Consider the following 26564-nt stretch of genomic DNA (forward strand, 5'->3'; position numbering starts at 1 on the left):
CTATGTCTTGGGCAATGTGGAGCTCACTCTTGAGGATATTGTAAAGTGTTACCAAATAGTTTAAGTGTCATATCAGACTTTTATGGCTCATATAGTATGCTATGTCTTGGGCAATGTGGAGCTCACTCTTGAGGAGGAAAAACACTGATGCACGTGAGGAGCGAAGGCTAGCCCGTCTGGTCAGATCACACATAAGAGCTACTTAATGTTAAATCATAAAAACTTAATGTTGATCATAATTGAAAGTCACATTTTTTTTAGACCAGGTGAAGCTGTTTACCTGTTTACTGAATGCCTTTACCTGGGGAAGAGATGGCAGCATGCAGGATACACTATGGGAAGAATGTTGGATACTCAAAAATTAAGTATAAGAGAAAAACAACTCAGAAAATTGCTTAAAGAAAGTTGGAGAAGTAGGACAAGCATGTGAAGTAACAAACACAGAACCTGTCATCATCAGATCCTTACAGTCCCTATAGGAGCATGATATATATAAACGTGAGTGGGTTTCGGTGAGTAAGTCCCACGTCACCATTTGCTCATGAAATTCAGTCATTACCTTGCCTAAGGCAAAGATATGAGACATTCGTCCACTGACACTCCCTTTTTTAGTGCTAGACAGACTATTGTTAGTGCTTCATTTAAATTCACAAAAACAAACATTTAAACCTTTTTATAAAGCATTTTTATTTGCCATTTCAAAAAATGGTACTTTAGGTAATTTAGGTTCATTAATGTAACAGATTTACAGTGATTTGGTCTGACAGATGTATTACATTACATGCAATAAGAAACTCATTCTCTACATTCTCCACACTCTTAACCCTGGATCAAAACCTCAAACAGCTGAATGCTTCTCAACAAACTTTTCTTTTTCTTTTTTTCTGATAGCCTTTCAACTTCATCATAATCACATATGATAGACATACATTTATGCAATGAAAAGGAATTAGTGTACACATGGAGAGGCAGTTGAAACAAGCTTTTAGGTCTGTTCTTAAGTTTTAAAGGAATAGTTCACCCAAAAATTAAATATTGTTGATGTACTCATGCAAGATGTAGATGAGTTTGTTTCTTCATCAGATTTGGAGAAACGTAGCATTCCATCACTTGCTCAGCAATGGATGCTCTGCAGTGAATGGGTGCCGTCAGAATGAGAGTCCAACAGCTGATAAAAACATCACAGTAATCCACAAGTAATCCACACCACTCCAGTCCATCAATTAATGTCTTGTGAAGTGAAAACTTGTGTGTTTGTAAGAAACAAATTCTTAATTAAGGTGTTTTAACTTTAATTTGTTGCTCCTGGCAACAGTCCATAATCCTTAATAATGCTTCCTCCATCATCTCACATCAGAACCCACCCACATATTTGTTTAGATCTGTTTTAATCTGGTTTTGCTTGTAAGCGGTGCTTGATCTGTTCATATTTCTCTTCTGATTCAGACAAGATGACTTTTCCACTTGAGAAACCATTATAGATACAGGACAGTATTTTTGCCGGAAGCAACTGTTTGAAGTAAAAACGTCTTAATGATGGATTTGTTTGTTATAAACACACAGCTTTTCACTTCACAAGACATTCATTTATGGACTGGAGTGGTGTGGATTACTTGTGGATTATTGTGATGTTTTTATCAGCTGTTTGGACTCTCATTCTGACGGCACCCATTCACTGCAGAGGATCCATTGGTGAGCAAGTGATGTAATGTAAATGTATTTTCAAATACATTTTCAGTAAAAATGTAAACTTACTAAGCATTTTGGAATGAAAAGAAATGGTACTGCTTGATGCTGGCAGCATTATGCACTCATCGACTATATAAGTTTGAAAGCCTATTCATCTTGGAAGTGTAATTTTATAACTATAAATAACACACTGAGCATCCAGTATCGTGCCTCAGTATGAACTGTGGCCAAACAACACTTTTTTCACACTCAAACTTACAAAAACTTGCCTAATTACAGCACCAGTGTGCTCATAAAATAAAATCTAGAGGGCTTTTTTGAGCTTTTTCATTGCAGTTTTAATAAACACATATAGTTTGTAATTACTTTTTTAAGAAACAACATTCTAAAGTTGTTTTATAAACCAAAGCCTCAAACACACAGCAAGAGGATAAAAATCTGTTTTACTACATCATATGTACCAGTAATTTACATATGTTTTAAGAAACTACTTAAACTGAAATTATCTATAATAAATTAATTCAGATCCCTGACAACAGTTGAATAGTTTAGACCCCTGCTTTCATTATTTCATCCTGTACAGCCACAACATTATGGCACAAATGTTCTCAAAATTATTCAATAATAAACGATATGAAGTGAAAACATGCATGTCCAAAGCCTACATGAATGGCATATGCCATGTTTATGTACTGAATAGGTATTTCTAAAGTCCAATACACCTTATATACAAAATAATTAATATTTTGTTAGGCTGGAACAAAAACACCAGTCATGGCCTGCAGATTGACAGTTCCCCAGCTGACAGTGTTGAAGAGTGATGCTGCAGTTCAAGGTCACAGTAAATGAATGTATTTAATTGAATGTGTGCAGTGATTCATCCAAAATCTTTCTCATTTATGCACATATATGGAATGGACAGTGTTAAAGTAAAAAACAGCAATTTTTAATGGTATCGCGCATTCACAGCCAAAGAATGAAAACTAATTGCTCATTTCCCTCCATTCCTAAAATAATTGAAAGCATGCAAGTGCTTGGTCCAACCCAACCGAAGGGTATGGTGGAAATGTGAAACATAGCCCTTAACACAGACAGTTTTATCTTAGAGCGTCATTACTGCTTTACATATTTATTAAATATATGAAAACATCCCAATATGATTTCACAGGCTGTGACTTTAACTGTTGTTATTTCACTGAAATCTCATTGATATTCAGTGAAATCTCATTGAGCTGTGAATTGATCATATTCTTCACAAAAAGTACACTTTTGTATTCATTACTTATGTTGGGCATAATTCACCCCAAAATGAAAATTTGCTGAAAATGTATTCACCATCAGGCCATCCATGATGTAGATGAGTTTGTTTCTTCATCAGAACAGATTTGGAGAAATTTAGCATTACATCACTTGCTCACCAATGGATCCTCTGCAGTGAATGGGTGCCGTCAAAACAGCTTATAAAAACATCACAATAATCCACAAGTAATCTACATGACTCTACTCCATCTATTAACACCTTGTGAAGCCAAAAGCTGCATGTCTGAAATAAACAAAAACTTTTTAAACTACATTTTGGATGGCCTTAGGATGAGTACATTTTCAGAACTATTCCAATAACACTCCTTTCACACCTTTCAGGGTTCTTTATAGTGGAAAAAGGTTCTTTAGATTTTTTTTAAATGTTCTTCAAAATGGTTCATTTAAGAACTGTTCACCAAAGGTTCTTTGGGGAACCAAAAATGGTTCTTTTATGGCATCACTGCAAAAACACCCTTTTGGAGCCTTTATTTTTAAGAGTGAAGCTGATATGTTCAACCAAAGACACATGCTCCGGATGTCATCATTAAAATCATATCAGATCCATAAATGGTTTATTTTCTACTGCTGGACATCTACTGCCCGATAGCATCTTAAAGATTACAGAATCACCAACACAGTCAGCCCTTTTACCCAGTTTATTATGTAATAGAAAAATGACATAAAATGAAAATTCCAAATATGTCTGACACACAAATGAAAAGAATTGACACCTAAAGAGTTTTGCTTCTGTGGGGAATCAACCAAATATACTGTGACTTCAAAAAGTATTTGAACAGAGGAGCCACATTAAAAAACGTCTACTTTTTTTTTTGTGCATTATATAACAACATAAAAAAACCTCAAACTGAACAATATTAGATGTGATAAACTGTGATGAACTGAAGTTCAAGGTCTAGAATCAATTGTTTGCAGATGACACTTGGCTTGATATTTTATATCTAATGACATTTAAGTACGACCAAAAGTGTCCAGATACTTTTTGGGGTGACTTGGTGTTTAAATGTCATGAAGTGATGAACCACTGCATTGTGGCAACACACTGCATGAATGTCATTTATGCCAAGAGGTATATTGGAAGTACAACAAATATAATATCACAAATATTTTTTGTCTGAGATCAAGTTGCGAATGGTAAATCACTAGAAATGACCCTAGTTGAGTACTAGCAACGGTTTTGAAATGATCTCTCCATTCTGTCAACCTGAATGATAGGTTTGAAAATTCATCATATGCCATTAGACAGATGGGAACTAATCCCTGGATAAAGGGTGCAGCTTCTGTTGCAGGGACAGTGATACATAAACAGGTACAACCTGACGCTCGGATTTGGTATTTAATGCAAAGTTTATCTGCATGCATACATGAACATTAGGACTCCCATATACCCCGATTCCACCGTCTTCACGACAGCGCACACAGCCTGCTTTAGACTGTACGCTCAAAAGAGACATCAACGGGTACAACATGAAATAACATTTTACAGCACAAACAGGTACGGATGCACATAAATACACACTTACATTGAGAACAAACAGCACATATAGTAGACCGTACTACAGTAGAATTTTTTTTAAAGATTCTCTCTCTCTCTCTCTCTCTCTCTCTGTACAGAAAGTATATACACTTTCTGACTTGTACTACTAAGAGTTAAATAGATTTCAACATACTTTTACAGGAAACAGATGCATGACTACAAGATGATTATTTTTTCATTAATTATTGCAGTCTAACAATATGGCTTTGACTAGTGAAAAATCTTTCAGCACTACAAAAATGAAAAAGTCAATCTCATTCTTTCTTTCTAATGTAATTTAAAAACGTTAACCTTCCGCACTGCTAAAATGTGTGTAGCATGTGTTATTCTAAAGTATGGCATTCTGTTCTTACTAAGATTTTTTTTTTTTAAACAAACTTTACAATCTTAAAGCATTTTGATCACAGAACAACCAGCCTAATGGGTACGGATATAATCCTGTAGTTATTTAATTTGCTAACAGAGTTTAAAAAGGGTCACATTTTTAATCGGACTGATTGGAAAACATAACTACTGACTTTTTGTAATGAAAACTTATTTATAGGTTTATATTTTCCATCATGCAAAACAATACCCATTTGAGCATTACTTTACAAAATATGTTTGCTCTTTACCCCAGTTTTCATAAACAGTTATGTAAACATTTATCCCTCCCCCAAAATATGTGTCCAACATGTTTATCAAATGGCAGTGTTCACTCAATGCTTAAAAACATAAGGACATTAATAATTGAAATAAAAAAGCCCTAAGTCATCATATTTGCAACCCCACATCAGATTTGCCAGTGGTAACATGAATATTTTGGGCAGCATTTTTAATAATGATCATGCAGATATATTGTGTTTCACAGCAGGAACGATTGTTGTTGATCAGATGCATGAATATAACTGTTTCTCAAAATATTATCATAATATCATACTGTTATAATAGATCATTTAGCATGCTGTTTCTTGAACTGTCAGCGCTGTACTAAAGTGTATAATTGTGGTTCATTCTCTCTTTGGTATTTTTTACTGTTGTGATTGAAGCTCATGCATTCTTATAATTAATTTAGTACATATTGTTATCGATTAATAATTCTTTTCAAAAACATCATTTAAAACGAAAGCCCTTTTCCATCATTTCCAGGTAATTGCAACTTTTTATCTTTATTCAGCTAAGGTAGGTATTCTGATTTTGAGGAACATCACAAATATTGTGTGAACCATGTTTTGTTTTTCTTGCAATTGCGAATTTATATCTGAGATGAATTGAAAGATATTAACTGACAACTGCATGGAAAACAATAATTTTGAGATTTACTTTTTTTTTTATTTCATGCCGAAAACAAAACACAGAATTTCTCAGAATTCTAAGAAAAAAACCTAGAATTGCCAGAAACTCAGAATTCTGTCTTGTTTTCTCACAATACCAATTCTGAGTTTATATCTCACCAATCTGAACTGTGAGATATAAGCATGCGAATGCAAGAAAAAAAGTCAGCATTGTGAGATTTTTTAATTCAATGCCGGAAACTGGTTTCTATATAAAACAATGCCTGCACTTTATGCAATATTACTAAATTCATTATACTATATGTAGGCTTGTTTTTTGCATTTTAATGTTACAATTACCTACTTTTTTCTACAAGCACAATAAAAACTCAGGTCAGACCTTTACATAATATTCAGCTAAGGCAGTTGTTCTAATATTGCAGAACATCCCAAATATCTTGTGACCCATCTTTAGTTTTACATACATTTTTAACAGATAACAAAAATAAAATAAGATTCTTTTTCATTTTTGAATGAAACCAGTTAATTTCTGATTGTCATGTGTGAGTAATCTAACATCAGATCATCGTGAGGAATGTGCTGTGAAACACTGGCTGACTTCTGAATGCATACTAAAATGTCTGTAGAGTCTGTTCTGTATGGTTTTGGGATCTTGAATCGTCCTGAATGACTCTTAATTGTAAAGATGATTTGGTCCAGTTTGTACTATTGTCACAGACAGTTCTAGTACTTACTGAGCTTTTCCTGATCTTTTGCTGGCAAGGCTAATGTGAATATTACTTGTGGTCAAATCAAGTTCTATTTCACACTAACAAAAAATAGAGAGAGAAAAAAAAATCAAAATAAAGAATACATCATAGACAAACGAGAACTGACAGGCTGCAAACCATTTAAGCATTCAGGTGGTCAGACGTGGCACATCTAAGACAGTAGCGTCTCCCATTTTTACAAATGGCACCGTATCATCAATCTCACTGATGGCAAACGTAATTCATCATACAGTACGATTTTGACCTCATGCAACTACTCAAAGCATTACAGCTGCATTCTGCACTTCACTGACAACTTTTCTATGAAAGAAGGGATAGTTATATCAAGCTAGAGTTTTAAAATACTCTGACCCCACTGTGTTTTAAATAAATAAATCTAGTAAGAATCAAATTCCCAGTGCCAGAGCTCAGTATCAATGTGCTGTTATTGTGGGGCTGATCGTTGAGTACCTAAGGCAGCATCAGAGACCCTGCTGATCAGTAAACAAACACAGAGATTTATAGAAAGTGTAAACAATTTGAACCTGAATGGCAGTGAAAAGACCAGACGTTGGCGGGTTATGATTTGTGTATCTATCCATAAGAAAGGAACAATTAAAATTCTGTCAAGGCAGTGAAAAGCCTTTCACCTGTTTGGCAAAAATCCCCCCTCACCCATCTTTCTTGAGAAACAGCTTCATGTCTGTTACTTTTTAAACATGTCCTGCAGAGGTCCCGGCAGGAATTTGAGAACGGTGTCTAGAATGCTCTCCTCGTCCTCGTCGTCATCCGCCCCGCAGCCTGCTGGGATGGCCTTTTTGGGGCGAGTCAAGGAGCCTTCGCACGCTTGTTCCATAGCCGCTTTCTCCTCTGCTTCCTTCTCTTCTTTCTTCTTTAGTCCATACTATGTAAACATACATATAATATGAAGTGGAAATAATTTAACATGAGAAGAACAGGAGGAGTGGACTATTGAAAATTTTCTAATAAAAGCATTTCTCATAGCTCTACTGTATTTAATGGATCAAATCAAATCAAATCAAATACCAAGAACTACAAAGACTATGCAAAAAAAAAAATATATATATATATATATATATTATATAATATACTATATGATACTATACGTGGCTATATGATGTATTATATAATATACTATACTATTTGATCAAAAAATGCAGTAAAAACAGTAATATTGTGAAATATTATTGCTGTTTAAAATAACTGTTTTCTTTTTAAATATATGTTAAAATGTAATTTATTTCTGTGATTAAAGCTGAATTTTCAGCATCATTCCTCCAGTCTTCAGTGTCACATGATCCTCCAGAAATCATTCTAATATGCTGATTTGCTGCTCAAGAAACATTTCTGATTATTATCAATGTTGAAAACAGTGGTGCTGCTTAATATTTTTGTGGAAACCATGTAACATTTTTTTTCAGGATTTTTCAATGAATGGAAAGTTCAAAAGAACAGCATTTATTTGAAACAGAAATCTTTACACTTTACCAAAATTACCAACCCAAACTTTTGAACGGTAGTGTACTATACTATACGACATAATACACTAGAATAAAATTAATTTATAATATTCTACATAATGCAACCAACAGAAAAACTGATTATCAATTCCTGTTTTATTTTGATCAAATATTACTGACATCATCTTAGCTGCCCTATTTTGGGTTCATTTATGAACTTTCTTAAGACCATTGCTATGTTTCAAGACTGAAACTCCATGCAAAAAAGCTATTTTGTATTTTAAATTCATGATTTATTCAGGCCATAAAGGCCAAACATTAAAACATTCATCTTGTAGGATTTAACTGTTGCCCTTATTTATCATATTGGCCTTAAAGGGATAGTTCTACCAAAAATGAAAATTCTGTCATCATTTATTCACCCTCATGTTCATAGGCAATGATCCCATGTGTGCTCGAGCCCCCAGAGCACCCAAAAACACGAGCTATTCTCTATTAACTTTAACCAATCAAAAAATCGACTGAGATTCTGGAACCTTTCTGATTGGTGGATCTCACATCGGGTTCCTGCGGGTCATAATACACACAAATGCCTCTTTACAGTAAAAACTGTAGTCCATTACTGTTTACAAATTACATAATGGAAATTGCAGTTAGTAACCTCTGTTGGATTACACATATTAGGTAATGTATTCGAAGTACTTTTTGGATTACTTTTACATTACTTTTGACCGAACTCATAAGAAAATATTTTGTGTTCTTTTTTTTTTTTTTTTTACAGTTTTCAGTATCAGTAGCTCATATTTAGGCATTTTATGGAGTTTTATATTGGAGTATGCTTTATATTTATTAAGTGTGGACAGAAACATAAATCATCGCATGATCCAAACCTGAATGACTTTCCTTCTAATGAGGAACACAGCAGAAGATATTGTGAAGAATGTAGTTTCAGTTCCCATTGACTTCCATTGTATTTTTTGTCCACACAATGGAAGTCGATGGGAACTGAATCTGTTTGGTTACCAACATTCTTCAAAACATCTTCTGTTTGTGTTTGGAATGACATGAGAGTGAATAAATGATGACAGAATTTCATTTTTGGGTGAACTATTTCTTTAAAGTCCCCTGGGTCTGATGCATTTCTGTGGCTTTCAGTTTTAAGTGAGATCAGGCCATGTCCAGATGTTCTCGTGGTGCTTCTCATGACCATTTGGAATCATGCATGACCCTGTAATGACTTTATACTTCTGGCTAACACTAACGCTACTTTCCTCTCTTAAGAATGAGCTGTTCAATTAGCTGTAATTAGCTGACATTAAGACCTCCTGCAAATGTGACATTTCATTAAAGCGTAATGGAGATTCTGATTTGATGTGTTATTCCCACACACACATACATCATTAAGTCCTCTCATCAAGGTATAATGGCTTCATCCTGCTTTAGTTTGAAATTGATTAGCAATTAGCAAACGCTCCCATGTTTACCAGTTCATTCAAACGTCCTGGTCTCAGTCTAATCAGCGGTCACAAGGAGCTGAAGTGGACGGGAAATGTGAAAAGCGTACCTTATCTCGAATGGCCTGTCTGACCTTTTCCCTCTCGGCCTCCATACGAGCATGTTTGGCCTTTCGCTCCTCGTCTTGTTGTCTGAGCGCCTCCTGCCTCTCTTCCTCCTTCTTCTGGGCATCAGGGTCCTTCTCTTCCTCTCCACCTAACATCTTCCCCATGTCTTTGGTGGCCCCTGTGCAATAAAGAGCAAAGATATCATAAGCAGTTTTCAATGGCTGATACTGAAATATTAGTCACTACCATTCAAAAGTTTGGGGTCAGTTAGATTTACTTTACTTTACTTTTCTTTTTTGAATACATTTAATACATTTTTTTATATATTTATTCAGCAAGGCTGCTTTAAATAGATTAAAAGTGACAGTAAAAGACATTTATAATGTTACAGAAGATTTATATTACTTTCTTTTTTTTAACTTTCTATTTATCAAAGAATCCTGAAAAATGTGGGAAAACAATCATTTTAAACAGTAAAATACATCTGCACATTTTTTAAATCAGTTTTTTTAAATCAGTAAAGCATATTTAAAAATTAATGTAAAAAAGTTCAATTTCAAAAATGTCCGTAAGATATTAAAACTTTTTTTTTTTGAAGAATTTTTTATAAAAAAATACATTTAATAAAATAGAAAACAACAACAACAACAACAACAACAATTTGCCAATCAGGTAAGACAAATATAAATATATTTAGATATATTACCTGTTACCATGCTATTTCTTACTATATTTTGCTTATCAAATATATTTATCTTGTTTAAAGGATGTTAGGCAGTATTTGCAGGTGAGCTTTAGTAAGTCTGTACTTATTTAATGTTTTAGAAGATTCCTATTTCTTTCTCTTTTTTTAAACTTTCTATTCATCAAAGAATCCTGAAAAAATGTGGAAAACAAACAATTTAAATTGTAAAATACATACTGTTTCACAGTAAAGCATATATAAAAATTCCAAACACACACACACACACACACACACACATGTCTGGTTTGCTATCCTTGTGGGGACTCTCCATAGGCGTAATGGTTTTTCTACTGTACAGACTGTATTTTCTATTGCCCTACACCAACCCTACCCCTAAACCTACCCCTCACAGGAAACTTTCTGCATTTTTAGATTTTCAAAAAACTTCATTCTGTGTGATTTATTAGCTTGTTTACCCGTGGGGACCTCAATTTAGGTCCCCACCGTGACACGAGTCCCCATGAGTCTGTGTGTATTCAGGTTTAAGTCCCCACCAGAATAGAAAAACAGGTACACACACTTCTTTTTTTAACTTTGTATTCATTCAAGAATCCAGAAAAATGTTAAGCAGCCTTAACAACATTGAAAACTTTGCCAGAACAGGAATAAATTACATTTTAATATATATTCAAACAGAAAACAGAATTTTTTTTGTTGTTGGAATTTTACTATTTTTACTGGATTTTTGATCATACAAATGCAGCCTTGGTGAACATAAAATACTTCTTTTAAAAGCCCCAAACTTTTGAATGGCAACATAATTATATATGTGTTCACAAATTCTAAAGAGAGACTGATCACGTTTTGCACTGTGCGATCTCCTAATATGATGATACACTGAAGCCAAAATGATGATGGCAAACAGAGACACCAGAATGATGCATGTGCCACTCCTCTCTCTGCCATCTGTTTCATTGGTGCAGCTCTACCACCTATCACGCTGTGTATTGTACATCATGTTTTGGTTTCAGCAAACAACAGCCGCATGTCATTTTGGGTAGTGCAGCAACAAATGCTCCTAAGCAATGGCTGTGTTTGCATATACCTCGATGGTCACTTTAACCATATGTTTTAAAATGCAAAGCACAGCTGTGTTTGAGAATCATGCAGACTGATGTGAACGGTCTAAGCAAGATTTGGTTGCAAACGCTGTACTATTGCTTTAAGTCATCAATCATTTGCATAATGGCTGTGCACAATATGTCTCTACAAGCAACTGTACACTCATTCATTATTAATGGCAGTCATTTATTATGCATGAGTGTGCATTTGAAATCTATGCATTACCTTCACATGTGTTTAATTGCTTCTGTATGACACTCAGGACACTGAAGAGGAAAGGAGTGGCAGTGTACACTTTGAGTGGTCTTTAACCGTCTGCATGTGCATGTCGAGGACAGCCTGAGCTGACATAACAGTGCTCATATCATGTCAAGCTGCAGGATGCCCATGGTCCACAAGGACCGTATGAAGTCATTCAGTTACTGTGGCCTCAGGTCATTCAAAGCCCACACTAAATCCCCCACCAAACCAAAGCTTCTTGATCGATAATTAACAACCTGCCCAGTTTTGCCTCAGTTACTGTGACTCTAACTGTTGATCTAAGCATTTACATTTGAACTTTAACAATGTCATGACTGAAAGAAGCAAATGAAGGGTCTGTAAAATAAACTGTCAAATAAAATAAGAAATAGTAACTGTAAATATCCAAATTCTAAAATTCCATGATATTAAAGTATTACATTTTAACATTTAATATTGCTTTTTATTAATGATTTTAATATAAGATTTTTTTCTTACAAACTAAATTTAAAAAAAAAAGACACAATTTGTCTAATTTAAGTAATTTAATATTATCTTTTGCTTCTCAAGTATATGTATTTCTGCCATGACAACTCTCGGAGAGTTTAGCATGGTAATATGCATGGCAATGTCAATGTGTTTGGTCTTGGTGGAATTGATCTGCTACGCTGCTGCTGCAGAGCAAGTACCGAGACTTGCTACTTCCAGTACATCCATGACATGCTGCTGTGAGCATGTAAGAAATACTGCTACTGCACATATAACATATATGAGACAACCCTATATAAACATACATGAAATCACCCCGTAGCAGATCTATACAGGTGGAGCTGGGGAAGGTGGAGGGTTTCTGAAGTGCGCTGCAACTGCTACAGCGACCACTAGCCGAGTATTTGAATGTTTGAGCTGCAAGCTCATTGGTTGCTGATACAAAAAGAACCAATCAGCTGCACCATGTGAATAATGATGTCATTATGTCAGACTGAGTTAGAACCTATCAGCCTGCGCCAACTAGAGTTTCATTACAGAACTTTGTATTTATTTATTTATTTTTTTTATTTTTTTTTACAGGATATTAATGTTTTTATTGGAAAATACAGATTAAGAATTTTTTGCAGTATTTTTTATTTTACCCACTGACAATTTCTTTCTTAAAAACTAAATCAAGATTTATGATTTTTTTTTTAAAGAAACAATTTGACAATAATAATAATAAAAAAAAATACTAATTTAAGCAATTTAATATTATCTTTTGCTTCACAAGTATATTTATCTTTTTTTTTTTTACAGGATGTTAATATGTTTTTATTGGAAAATACAGATTAAGAATTTTTTGCAGTATTTTTTATTTTTTTTTATTTTACCCACTGACAATTTCTTTCTTAAAAACTAAATCAAGATTTATGATTTTTTTTTTTAAAGAAACAATTTGACAATAATAATAAAAATAAAAAAATACTAATTTAAGCAATTTAATATTATCTTTTGCTTCACAAGTATATTTATCTTTTTTTTTTTTTACAGGATGTTAATATGTTTTTATTGGAAAATACAGATTAAGAATTTTTGCAGTATTTTTTTTTACCCACTGGCATTTTTTTCTTAAAAAATTATTATTTTTAAATTAATAATTTGCAAATAAAAAAATAACAAACAAAAAACAAAAAACAAATAAAAGTAATGTAATATAACCTAATATAAACTATATCTATCTTTTTTTTCAATATGTTAATAGACTTTTATAGGAAAATACAGATTAAGAATTTTTGCAGTATTTTATTTTTTTCTTACAAATTATTTTTTTAATAAATAAATTGCAATAAGAAAAATATAATCTCTAATGTAATCTAATATAAACTATATTTATCTTTTTTACAGGATGTTTTTTTATTGGAAAATACAGCTTAAGCATTTTTTGCAGTATTCTTAGGTGAGCTTCAGTAAGTCTGTGCCACAGTCACCTGTTCAAGTAACAACTGCAATGTTGGGAAATTTGGGAAATTTGGGAAATGGGAAATTTTTGTCAAACAGGTTTCCTGAATACTCCTCTCTTCTGCCATTGGTTGATTTCACGGATAGCCCCACCCTAGAGTCACACCAATGGTTAAGCCACTGTTGCTGTTGCCGGGCCAATCAGGATGTTTAAACACACTAAATAAAAATACTAATGACAACTAATAACTAATAAAAAATTATTCAGATGGTTCAGATTTTCACGTCCCGTGAATTGTTCTAAAAACACAATTCGACTGCCGTTCCTGAGAGCTTAAAGTAAGATGTAGGCGACTGAATGTAGTCCTGTTGTCTGTTTAAAGCCACACAGAGGATGGTTAACATAACAATAGAGCTGCATCCCTCTATCAGATACTTCATGGCTTTACATCAAAGCACTTGGCAGGAACAGCAGTGATGGTTATGGATGGAAGAGCAAATCTGGGCTCTGCATAACGATGGCACAGCCGCTGAACTGTATTCCAGTATCTCTGGAAACAGCCTAATTCTTAATGATACGTGAATTATCAGAGCTTAGGAAATTAGCATATTAATTAAGTTCTTTTATAACAGTAAAGCACTAGTAGTAAAAATAGGTCACTTGCGTTTTATAACCGGAACACTGCTAGCGTTTAATACAGTCTCTAAAGCAAACATCGTGCATGAAATATCTTACACAAAGAGAAGAGAATTTGAGAATGATTAATAAGAGGTTGGTGAGTGTATCTGGAGATATTTTGTGTAATAATATGCTTTTATAATGTCACGTGAGCCATTAACTCTTTCCCTGCCATTTTCAGGCTTTCAGTGTTTTCACTGTTATACAGTAGAAGGCACTATTGTGCATCTTCTGAAAGAGTACTGAATCTCTGGAACAAAACCCGGCGAAGAAGAAACAGAAACTAGCGATCGCGTATGTAAGCAAATACAGCATATAAATCAAAACTGCCTAACGTTACTGAATGAAATGTCGACCCAGGAAGTGGTTTAGGACTGTGAAGCTTTGGGTTTTAATGGACTCGCTCTACACCATCTATGTTTTGATCAACGTTCTGAATCCCTTCCAGATGTAGACTTTGATAAAAACGTGATTTTCTCAGCTTTTTGTTTAAAATGTTGTTTTTTTATTAAATTTACCCACATTCAAGTCTTGACAAAAAAGAATGCATTAACTTTTTTTGTTGATTTAAAAGCAGAGGCTCTGTTCTTTCTTTTGATATTTTGCATGTTCAGATATTCATATAACAAAATATTCTGGGGGCCATGAAATTTTTGTGAAAATGATCAAAAATGCTGGCGGGAAAAGAGTTAATAAGCAGGGCTGTTCTGAAGCACAACATTTTTTATTACAGTTTATGCCCGCTTTCTGTTTTCCATCTTTCTTTAATAAAAGTCTTTCACACTAACAGACAACAAACATAAAGGTTGTTTTTTACAGTCTGCTGAACGCCGACTCTTCTCTGTGGGATCTTGAAGAAATTCTATATGCTTCTGCATAATTTGCAAGGGTTGAGGAAATCAGGCTAGGGAAAGTCTGTTTAATAATGGATGATTTTCGTGAGTAAATCATGCTCCATTACCTCAGAGCTACGAAGCAGAATTTAAGGTTTATTCTTTGTGGAAATAGTACCATGTGTTATGCAAACTGTCAATCATACATGTCTGTCATTTCCACAGCAGTAGTTGATGACACTTACCGCCCAACGCTTGCTTCATCACAAAATCCATGATGCACTCAGATATGTGGTCTGTTTCCAGCTAAAGGGAATGTTGCATTTAGTCTAGCTGTGATCTTGATTCTGCCGGTCCACCACAGTGTGTCAGTCTTCTGAGTCCTGATGAATCCTTCACACCTACTGGGAAAAGAAGGACGTAAATCAGAAATACTGACAGTTCAGTTAGATAATACTGATCACTACTGTCTCAATACAACCTCATCCATCACATCTGTGAGCATCTGAGCTGAAATTGAACAATGCTACTAAAAAACACCTAAAGAGACAAGACACAAGACTAAAGAACAGCAGTGAGATTAATGAAAGACGCATTAAACAAACCGGAATTATGTGTGCAACTGTTTGTAACTAGTTCCTATTATGTATTTACATAAATCTGCTTCCACTTACCAGCTTACTGACTTGCAATTTGTTCTTCTTGAAGAATTCCGAACTGAACATTAAACAAAACTACATGCTTGAATAGCTGGAACATGAGAAACGCTCACTGCGTCCTGATAATCCACCTCTCTCTCTCTCTCTCTGTGTGTCGCTCCAGTAGCTTCATTCATACTCGCCCACACTCCTCCCCCTCATCTTTCCATCTCCCTTCAGTAAAATGAAGTTTATTTTGTTAAATTTAAAGGAGGGATTACCCCAATTACTGCATGTTTCGGTTTGCTTAAAGTATACAACAGCTTTTCAAACATTTCTTTACTTTTATGGCATTTTCCCTGTAGAAATATTACTGTATATACACCTACACTTCTGTTTGAACATATATATATATATATATATATGTTTCTGTTGCCATGCTGTTTGCTCTTTATCTAGGTCTATATATAAACCTAAATAAAGAGAAAAACAGCATGGCATGATAAAAATCTCTCCAAACCTTTTGTAAATTCATCCCCTTGTTGAAAAATATTATTTATATTAATATTATTAATACTTAAACTTTGTTTTACCAATGTAGCTTGTAATAACAGCAAATGCTGAGATTAAAATAACTTGTTTGTTTGTTTTTTGCACACACAAAAAAAATCAGTAGATTGTAAGAAAAAGGTTAAAGGTCCCATGGCATGAAAATTTCACTTTATGAGGTTTTTTAACATTAATATGAGTTCCCCTAGCCTGCCTATGGTCCCCCAGTGGCTAGAAATGGCGATAGGTGTAAACCGAGCCCTGGGTATCCTGCTTTTTCTAGAGTCAAAATGAGGCTGTGCTAACACCCGCCATGTCTGATTAGCGTAACACAAAGCATCCTTCTGTGACCTTGAGGTTGGGTTTGTGAGCCATTTACCCGTTCAATTCAACCTGCCTCCAGTACAACCACCTCTACCACGTCAACACACACGGTATTGATGTAGCTGAGATGCTTAACAGATAATAACAGACAGATGCTTTCTATGGGTTTTTGGGTCCTATTAAATTTTACTCTATTTTTTACAAAAACCAGCAATAGTATGCCTAAGCGAGACTGGTCTCAGAAGACTCGTGAGAAAACATTTCAGTATTTATGTTCATATAAAATATAAACATAAATGCGTAAATGATAACTTCATACCATTTAAAATACATGTATCAACTGTATAAATGAAGTTAAAGCATGCAAATTGATTAATTGTAAATTAGCTTACCACATACAGTAAAAAATAGTAACATTTCACAACAGTGCAGTTACGTGAGATATTTTTTCCCACATATTTTTTGTCTGAGCACCACAAATCAATTGATTTGCATGGACAGATTGTTGCATAAAGTAAGTAACTGTGAATGTATCTGGTGGTAGATCATCCACTTCAGGCATGCATCTCTGTGGCAGTGGAGTAATGACTTCAGTAAAGATTAGTTGTCCATGATTCTCTCCACATCCTCTCTTATCTTCTAACAGATCCTTTCAAGAACAGCCATTTAGGAGTGATACACATGGTCCCTTATTGCATCCATTAAGCTTATTGGAAGCTACCTTCAGCCACAGCTTAATGAGTCAGGTAAAAGATGCCTGGGGCCAGTTCAAATCAATAGATATGGACAAAGAAAGATTCCTGACTTTCCCCACAATCCTAGAGCTTTCAGCTTCAAGGCAACTACACGACTTTAAAACAGCAGTTTCTTATGCACAAAGAAGCCTTGAAAGCAAAAGGGAGAGAAAATAGCATCAAAACCTTGAGGAAATAGCAGCATGTTCAGTCATTTTCAACAGCCTTTCTTGTTCCTTGACAGATTATTCTACCTGAATACACCACACAGATTGTATCACTCCACTTTTCTGTGCTTGTTCATTCAAGAAACCCCAAAGTATAGCTACTTTTTGTCTGTGTGCCATCATTTTCATAAATCCACACACCATTTGCAGCCCTATATTTGCAATCTATAAAACACGGATTTCGCACAGACTGGTGATGACTGATCTTTTTTTTTTTTTTTCAAGTAAATTAAGTAATCTACCTATACCTAGTGGTGGGGTTTTCACTGACTCTTTCAGCAGGTTACATCGTTATGTCAGTAGGTGACAAGTGAGTGTCTTTATGAGTGATTCATTGAATCATTCGTTCAACTGATTCAATCAAACAGGAATGAAACAAGTTAGTCAGTCACTGAATCATTCATTCAATCAATTTGTTCAAAACCGCTGAAATTGCTCCCTATAGCCATATTTATGATACTATTTGAAGGACAGCCATTTGTAGTGGAGTTCGAAACCATAGTACATTATCAATTCCACTCATTTAATCCCATAATGCACTCATGGTCCGAATTAATTCACTTGTTTTCATTTATTCATTCAATGAACTATATAAATGAAGCGATGTAGGGAAACCTGGATGAGGTAGGAGCAAATTCGAAAAAAAAACATCTACTGTCTTTATGATTGAGTCATTGAATCATTCCCCTGGCTTAAATGACTCATTGATTAATTCAAGAACAAAACCACTACTGTGGCTGTAACTATTTTCGTTGGTGAACCAAAAACAGACAATGTTACAGAACATATTGTGTCTAAATGTAAGTTACTAAATATTAACATTTTGTTTATTGAACTATATAAATGCAATATACTCGCAATACTCACACTCGCAATTCTGCAGTTTATCCATATATCAGCATAGCTATATGTATAGCTTCTATATCGCATTACATATTGCCTACATATATTAAATGCACATAAAACTATAATGGTTGAGTGCTTTCAGACATTCTATAGACCAGTATTTACGCATATATAAAATGACACAAAATGCTTTATTCTAACCAGCTAACCAATTCAGTACTATAAAGTCGCATAGCACTGCACGATTATTTGCAATTTTGCAATTACATTGTAGAACCAACTTTTCCCAGGTGTTTAGGACACCGTTTCTACTAAACCACATAACAGAGAATATAAAGAGTGAGTAGATCTGTCCTACATATTGTGATGAGGATGTTTTCCTGTTTTTATTTGAATTTTTTAAAAAGAACAACATTTACCTGAGGGCAATAAACATGCCTGACATTTACAAAAGGTTTTTAGGCATTTATGAAATGTTTACACCATTACAAATGAGTAATAACCATTGTTTCAAACTAAATTGATTGAAAATACATTTCATTATGAGGACAAAATATGTTCAGTTGAGTAAAACTGTTGAAAATGAGAAATATAGTAAGTCTTTAAATGAAATGATTTATTTTATTGTTCTGACATTTGCAGCCTAAAAGACAAGCCTGAAATAAAGATGAACAATATTTTTCGGTTGAGTTGCATGTCCGTGATGCCGATGGCGAGTCGTACACTTAGGCCAGCTTCATTTATTCTGTGACATTTCTGCTGAGTTTGCCAAACCACTTTGTGCTTCAATTATTACTTGATTAAAAAAGCAAACATTGCAGTTAATATGCCAAATTATCATGTAGAAGCATGAAACCATGCACACAGTCTGGAGCTTGGATGTCTGCCAGTGCAAAATCTTTAAACCATATGCCAATTGCCAAAATTTTGTTTAATAGTCATAACATAAACGATAAAAGCATTGATTATGCAACTGTAACAGCAAACCGAATGGTTTCAACCCACTCTGTAGATACGTCTGGACAGTAAATAAGGAACCGATACACTTTCCGCACAAGAGAAGACATGGGAGGCTGTGGAAGAGAAGCAGGAAGGCAGGGCATGAAGGGTAATTAGGTTAAACTCAGAGCAGCTCATCTTGGTTTACAAAGCCATTCTGACAGAAAAGCACCATTCACGATTAGATTAAATTTGTGGCATGGGGCCTGGCTACAATACTATACAGATCCATCCCAACACACAGGAGCAGGAAAGCAATCTGTTCATTCTCAGCATGTATATTAATACATCGTGCCTGGAATCATTTTGCCGAGGTTCGGCATTTATTAGCACAACAAAACATAGATCTAGTGCAGAGCAGCATATCATGTGTCCTAATATTACTGCTATATTACTGAAACACTGTAAAATAAATGTAATGCCACAGAGCTGGATGATAAGTTCATCCTCAGAGGTTTATCATGATGTATCAGGGCAGCAATACGTGAAAAAATATTTTTATATATATATAATTTTTTTCACTGTCACCTTAAAGGGTAAGTTCACAGATTTTTAACCAGCTTTATATTGTTACATTGTCGGTAGTAGGGCTGGGTTTTGACACAAATTTCACAATTTGATTCGATTCTTATTCACAAGCTTGCGATTCGATTTGATTACCAATTCGATTCGATTCGATTCAATATAGATTATTTTGGATATATATCAGGTACAGTACTTGCCAAAATTTCTCAAAGAAAAAAATCTCTCAACTAATGCTGTAAAATATCAGTCAGTTGGTACTACATTACTATAATATTGAAGGTTAAAATTGACTGATTTGTTAAAATTACACTTAATAAAGTTTTTAAAATAATAAAGTTACAATTACATAGTAATATTTCTACTTCAATTCGTTTTTTTAAATATATCAGCCCTAGTCGGTAGTATAAATAAATTAACAATGTGTATTATTTTTCCATGTTACCTGAACCAAGATATCGCCATATATTTGTCAAACAAAAGTTCAACAGATGACGTGTTTTACATCACGTGTGACAGCTCCAAGGCTTTTGAAATCTACAGAAAATTGTGTTTCTACTCAATAGATAGCCAACTTTTATTAAAACCAAGTCTTGTCAGCGGTGAATTAAATATATAGTTCAGTCATGAAACTCCAGATGGTGCAGGCGACAGGTTGTTAACGTAACCGATGATATTCAGAATACTCATGGCACCGTATCGCCCATATGCATTGGCAGTAGCAAGTTCCTGTAATTGCTTGCAGCAGCAGCAGCAGCAATAATCTACAACTACAGCAATAACCAACAGCAGCAGCAATTCAGCAGCAGCGTAGCAGATCTATTCCACCAAGACAAATACATTAACATTGTCATATCCATCACCATGCTAAAATCTTCCGAGAGTTATATATAAAAAAAACAATTATATATATATATATATGAAAAAATTGACCTAATAGCAGGACATGTTGTCACACCATATGGGTAAGTTTTCATAGTGGAATTATTGATTAAACAACTTATTAAAGGCTTTTCAGCAAAGTTTAAACAGTAAAACACAAAGCAATTCATAAAACAGCTGAAATGTTAAAGGAAACATGCAAAAAAATAAAATAAAATTATGTTTTGTCTGACTAATTCTGTAATTGAAATATAAAATATAAACATAAATACGTAAATGATAGCTTTATACCATTTAAAATACATTTATCAACTGTATAAATGCTGTTAAAGCATGTCAATTGGTTAACTGTAAATTAGCTTACCACATACAGTAAAAAATAGTAACTTTTCATTACAAGTAATTTTATTGTAAAATACTGTCAAATTTATGTTTTTCTATAGTGCCACCTGTATTATTATGGTGGTTATTTGAGGAGAAATTGTTCAAATAGCAGTGTTACTTTAGCATAATTAATACTTTTATAGTTTTTAAAATTTCTATTTTCATTGTAATTTTACTTAAAGTTTTGGTAATTTTGTTGTGTGTTTTTGTCATTTTTATTAGCTATTTTTAAAATATGTTATAGTTTTTATTCATCTTTATTTCAGTTTGAGTTATTTTACTGTTTTTATGGTTTGTTTTAGTTTTAATGAACTATAATGACCCTGTCAAATAGATATATTAACATTAATGATAATATCACTTAATGAAATCTAGCTAGTTTTGTTTTCTCTTTTTACAGTGAATTTAATGGTATTTTTGTACAGCGAATGGTTTACTTTTTATACTTATAAATTTGACGATGTCACAGAGCTAAGTCTACTATAAGCCACTATGGGATCATAAATATTAGATCATTTCTATTCAGACAGAATTTTTTTCTCTACAGACTTTGCAAGCATGCCACCAAAACATGAAAGCAAATCATCAAGTTATTTGTTAAAAATACTAATTGTGTATGTAACATGATATATAAAGGAAGTTAATGTTTACTAAATGAAGAAGCTTTTAGAAGCAAAATAAACCATGAGAAAGAGAGTCTTATCATTGTGAATAGAAACCAGACTAAAACACGTATAAACTGTTCATAAACTTTTATCTCTGCTCTTGACGCAGGTCACGCAGCTGAGCAGAATATTCCTGTGCATCTCATAATAGTGGCTTTATAGAATGGTGTGTGGAGTTGCTACCAGAGCAAAGCGTTCTTGTATGAAACATCATCCAAGAGTAGTGCTGAAGAAGGAAAGTACAGAACCGGCGGTAGGGAATCCAGCACATGAGCTCTTCATTACTGTGTGACTCTTCCGGCTCAGCCAAAAAGAAAGCTTTGCTTTTGACATTTAAGAGATTTCTAGCTAAGTGAAGCAAAATGACAGGCATCTTGTTCTTGGAGAGTATACTTCTGAGGTTAACTATTTCTCTTATATATTATTCTTCTGATTCATTTTAGTCCTGCTTAGGCAATTTGTCTGCAATGCTTCAGATGACTGATGATGCAAGTGCAGAAAGCACTGCACACAAGGTGGCAAAAGTTGCAGAGGTCAAGTATTATGTGAGTCGAGTGTAAGAAGAATTTTAGCAAAGAATGTTTTTGTCTTATGTACCCCGACAGCCCCAACAATAAATCTCAATAGCTCTTAAAAACACTAAACCAGTAATCTACTGTACTTCTATCTGCAGTCTTTAAATATGTGTCAATACTTCTACAGCTTATTTTAACCTTAGTTAATGTTACAAATGGAATCTTACAAATTGTAAAGTGTTATCATTTCATATAAATCCAAAAAGTCATGCTTAAAAATGGCCATGTTTAAACATCTACACAAAGGCCATAGCACTGAAATACATAACACATACGCATATGTACATTGTATGTATACTCTCACACTTTATTTGCTTTTATTTTGGAACACTTGATGATCATCCAATCAAAATAACAAAAAGCACGAAAAGACAAAGAGCGTAGCACCATCTATAACTCGCAGGTGTCGTGTTCAGTTCAAGCGGCTGACCAGAACAGTTTAGTTAATCACCAAACAGGCAAAGGTTCACTACAGGAATGAACAAAGTGGCGCTGATGAGTTTGAAGTGCGGAGCAAAACGGAAAGAGAAAGCACGATCTGTACTGTAGCTCTCTAAATGAAGCATACAGACTTTATTAGAGCCACAGAAATCTTCCAGCCTAGGGTGAAGTCATTATACACACGAACAGGTGATCTGGGACAAATATAATGTAATTTAATGGAAAACTATGTGAGTGGCACTCTGTGGAGCGGCAGGATTTCTGTCGGCTGCATGAACAATGTTTCTCACATCACAAGCTTTAAAAGTGCGACTTCGATGGATAACAAATGCATAAAAGTGACCAATTGGATATAAACTAATGCAAGTAGATAGTAACAATCGTGACCAAACATTTGGGTCGGACTTGAGTGTGTTTTGGTCACACTGTTTTAGCTGCTTGATGGCAAATATACTTCTGTTCTTTCACTACTAATGCAGCATCTAGTCAACAAATTAATTACTTTATAGTGATATGAAAACATGTACTGTAGTATACTGTATACACACCATTTCGTTGTCTGTTTTAAATCCGCGTCTGAAGTAATGACAGCAGACCTTCTCAGCCGCTCCAGCAACGGACACAACCCTGGAAAAAATATGGGTAGGCCTATGGATTTTTGCAGATAGCCGATAGTTCCAGCAATTAACTATCGGTGCCGATTAATCGGCAAAACCAACGTTCAATCAGTCAACCACTAAAATATACACTGTAAAATGTTGTCATTGAATGCTTATTTCATTTTATACCATGGTCTGTCTGAATACTCGATTCTGATTGACTGGCAGGTATGCATTAAACCGCTTAAAACCGGGCAGAATGCTAGAGCTAACAAGTTGTAACTGACGAAAATAACTGTCATTTTTGCCCTTCCGCTCAAATATTGCGCTGCAAACATCATTAACAGCTTTAACTTGTCAGTGCTGGCAAATGACCAATGCACAGCGTCGAGTGGTTCTTGGCCTCCAGTTGTGCATTAAAATTATTTAATGCACAGCTAGCAGTGCATTATTCCTTACTTGAGCAGTGTTATTTTAGTTTTTATTATTTTTATTTTGAATTCGTTTCTCATTTTAGCTAAAGTTTTAGTAATTTTGTTTTGTTGTACTTTGTCATTTTTATGGTAATTTTTAAAAAATATGTCCATATAGTTTTATTTCAGTTTTAATTTCAGTTATTTTAGTACATCAAGTTAAACTAAATGAAAATGAGAAATACTGCCTTGACAACTAGCTAAAATAAAATGTTTAAGTTATTTATTTTCTTTTATTATATAAGTTTAGTTTATTGTATTTAAAGTGGCAAAAGCTTTTTAATGGCTTTAGTTTTTAGTTATAATAATTAGTTACTTTAGTAATAATAGTAATATAAGTTATATTTTTAGTTATATTAATAAAAATAGAAAATTTAAGTAAATATTTTTATTGAGTGCCTTTTTCAGTCAAACTGTCATTTTGTAGTTAATTATGAAAATGTATGATAATATCATTTAATTGTGTATATTATGTTAGAAGTAAATTTAGCCTTAGCTAGACAAAAGAGTCATTTTAATACAAAAAAAAGTGTTAAAAATGTAATTTCCATCACAGAGTGTGATTAAACACGGCACATACTTTGAGATGTGGTGCAAATGACACCATGCTGGGAATTTTTATGTTCATATAAAACTGACATAAATCTCTTGAACGGTCTGTATATTTTAAAGTTGTAATTTCTGCTTGTTAGTTTAACAAAGCAAATCAGCACTTTTTTTTAAAGTAAGTAAGTACAGCCTACCCCTGGTTGGGAATTGCTGGCACAGAAGAAAAATCTGATATTTACACCAATGTATCACGAGTCAGCACTGACCCACTTAAGCCAGTATATGAATATGAATATTACACCCTCTGCTGCGTGAGAGCAGTTGAGGACTCTTCATTTCAGGAAGGGGGTCTGCAGCTACTTCCACTGACCTCCTGCTATGTAATTGTCAAAGCCTATCATTGCGTGCTGGGTCGGGCTCACACAAGAGGTCACAGGAACCCCCCTCTCCAATGGGGGCCAATTAACTCTTGTCACATTAAAGTTAGCATGTCATCTACACATTACTATATTGTTGCTGACTGCACCGCTTAACACCCAATTCATTTCTATTGTGCTGCTGCTGTATTCAAACAGGGGCTGTGCATTACAAACAGATGGGCCTGACTGAAAAATGAACAGTTGCGCTGAATGCACGCAATATTTTCGTGCGCAATCTTGTGAAAATGCCAGAATAAATCTGTGTACATATTGTGAAACACTGGACCACCTGTGCAAAGAGATTAGAATTTATGCATAATACAATATGCCTGGTATTGCTTCACATGTCAGACAGATGGTATTTTCCTGTCTAAGTGGGATGTTCTTGGCCTGAATAAGCGTCATTGGGGACTGAGAAAAGTTTGTAAAAGTCTTCCACACTTCCCAAACTCATTTAATTATTATATTATCCTTTACAGCCACAAGCTCTCATACTTCTTGATCACACATACACATTGGTTTTGCACTAAAAATGCATATGAGTTGACCCGTATAGGTTATCAATTTCAGCTAACTCAGGCCTCTTCCTTGAGTCTGAAGTGTTTTCAGTGTTTGTATGTGTAAGTGTCTGCCAAATGGCTAACCACGCAGAGGCAGTAAACATCTGGAGAAGAGAGGTAAGCTTTCAGCTGAGATATTTGCTGCAAGATTTCATCCAAAGAGCATTATCTTCAGACCATTTAGCCAGATTAAAGGTCTTTTCAATTATAATCAACCCCTCTAACATCTCTCCACAGCTTTACTCATAACGTATATATCTGGTTCACAATTTCTCTCCTGATTTAGTCAAGATGACCTTTTCACTGGAGAAAGAAATATTAAGGGTATATAGAGGACTCTGGGTATATTAGCCAAAAAGGTTTGAAGGTAAAAAAAAAAAAAAGTCATAATAATGGATTTGTTTTTTAAAATCATTAAAATCTTTTCACTTCACAAGATGTTAACCGATGGGTGAACTATTCCTTTACATATTGTCCAGAATAATCACACACACACACAAATGAATATGCACTTAGAGACATACAATAAAAGCAATCAACAAAAATGGTGCATACACTGTACTTTTCTTTTAAAGTTGCATCAGATTCATGACAGTATGGCTGCTATATCATCCAGTAAACATCAAGCAGCATAGCATTTTTACATGTTTTGTGAAGCAGAAAAAATGTGATCTTATCTGCTCCAGCCCTATACATCCATTTCATGCATCCTTTCTCTCTTTCGCTCCTTTTATCTCTTCTTTTACTCCCAGTCTCTCAGAGACAGCACATGAATAATGGTCAAGGGTTAGGACTAATTCTTGCCTGGGGTCAAAAGTAAGAAACAGTAATGTGCATTTACTCTGTCCAATCAGGGGGAATTCTTTTGAAAGCGAGAGTTGCTGCCTCACGTGTATAAGAACAACGGCGCTGCATGCAAAAGCCATTTGAACATCTCAAAACAGAATTACTGTAACACTTAAGTATCAGGTATTCAGAACTTAATCTCATGAGAACTGATTATAAACTATATTTCATATTAATAAAATGTCCTACATTCAAATATTACATTACTTAAGTTTGGGGTCTCAGCAAC

At 34.3% G+C, this 26564-nt stretch overlaps 1 protein-coding gene across 4 annotated transcripts in view; it reads right to left on the reverse strand.

Moving 5' to 3' along the window:
* Positions 1-3756: 3756 nt before the first annotated feature.
* Positions 3757-26564, reverse strand: part of LOC107730913 (complexin-2) — a 33137-nt gene continuing 10329 nt past the window's right edge. Inside the window, exons 1-5 of one of the 4 annotated variants that reach the window (XR_001638729.1) lie at positions 15778-15803; positions 15349-15507; positions 9615-9790; positions 6527-7473; positions 3757-3767 (exon numbers count right to left, since the gene is read on the reverse strand). Coding sequence is in view for 3 of the 4 variants with exons in the window: in XM_016541869.1 (XP_016397355.1) it covers positions 7276-7473; positions 9615-9790; positions 15349-15379 (405 nt within the window). In the remaining variant the exon portion in view is untranslated. Of the gene's footprint in view, positions 3768-6004; positions 7474-9614; positions 9791-15348; positions 15508-15777; positions 15810-26564 lie in introns of those variants that run through there. The other 3 variants (XM_016541869.1, XM_016541868.1, XM_016541871.1) reach the window with 3 other exon arrangements.

Source organism: Sinocyclocheilus rhinocerous, unplaced genomic scaffold (genome assembly GCF_001515625.1).
Source record: "Sinocyclocheilus rhinocerous isolate Xijiao unplaced genomic scaffold, SAMN03320098_v1.1 scaffold2114, whole genome shotgun sequence".
Classification (NCBI taxonomy): Eukaryota; Metazoa; Chordata; class Actinopteri; order Cypriniformes; family Cyprinidae; genus Sinocyclocheilus; species Sinocyclocheilus rhinocerous.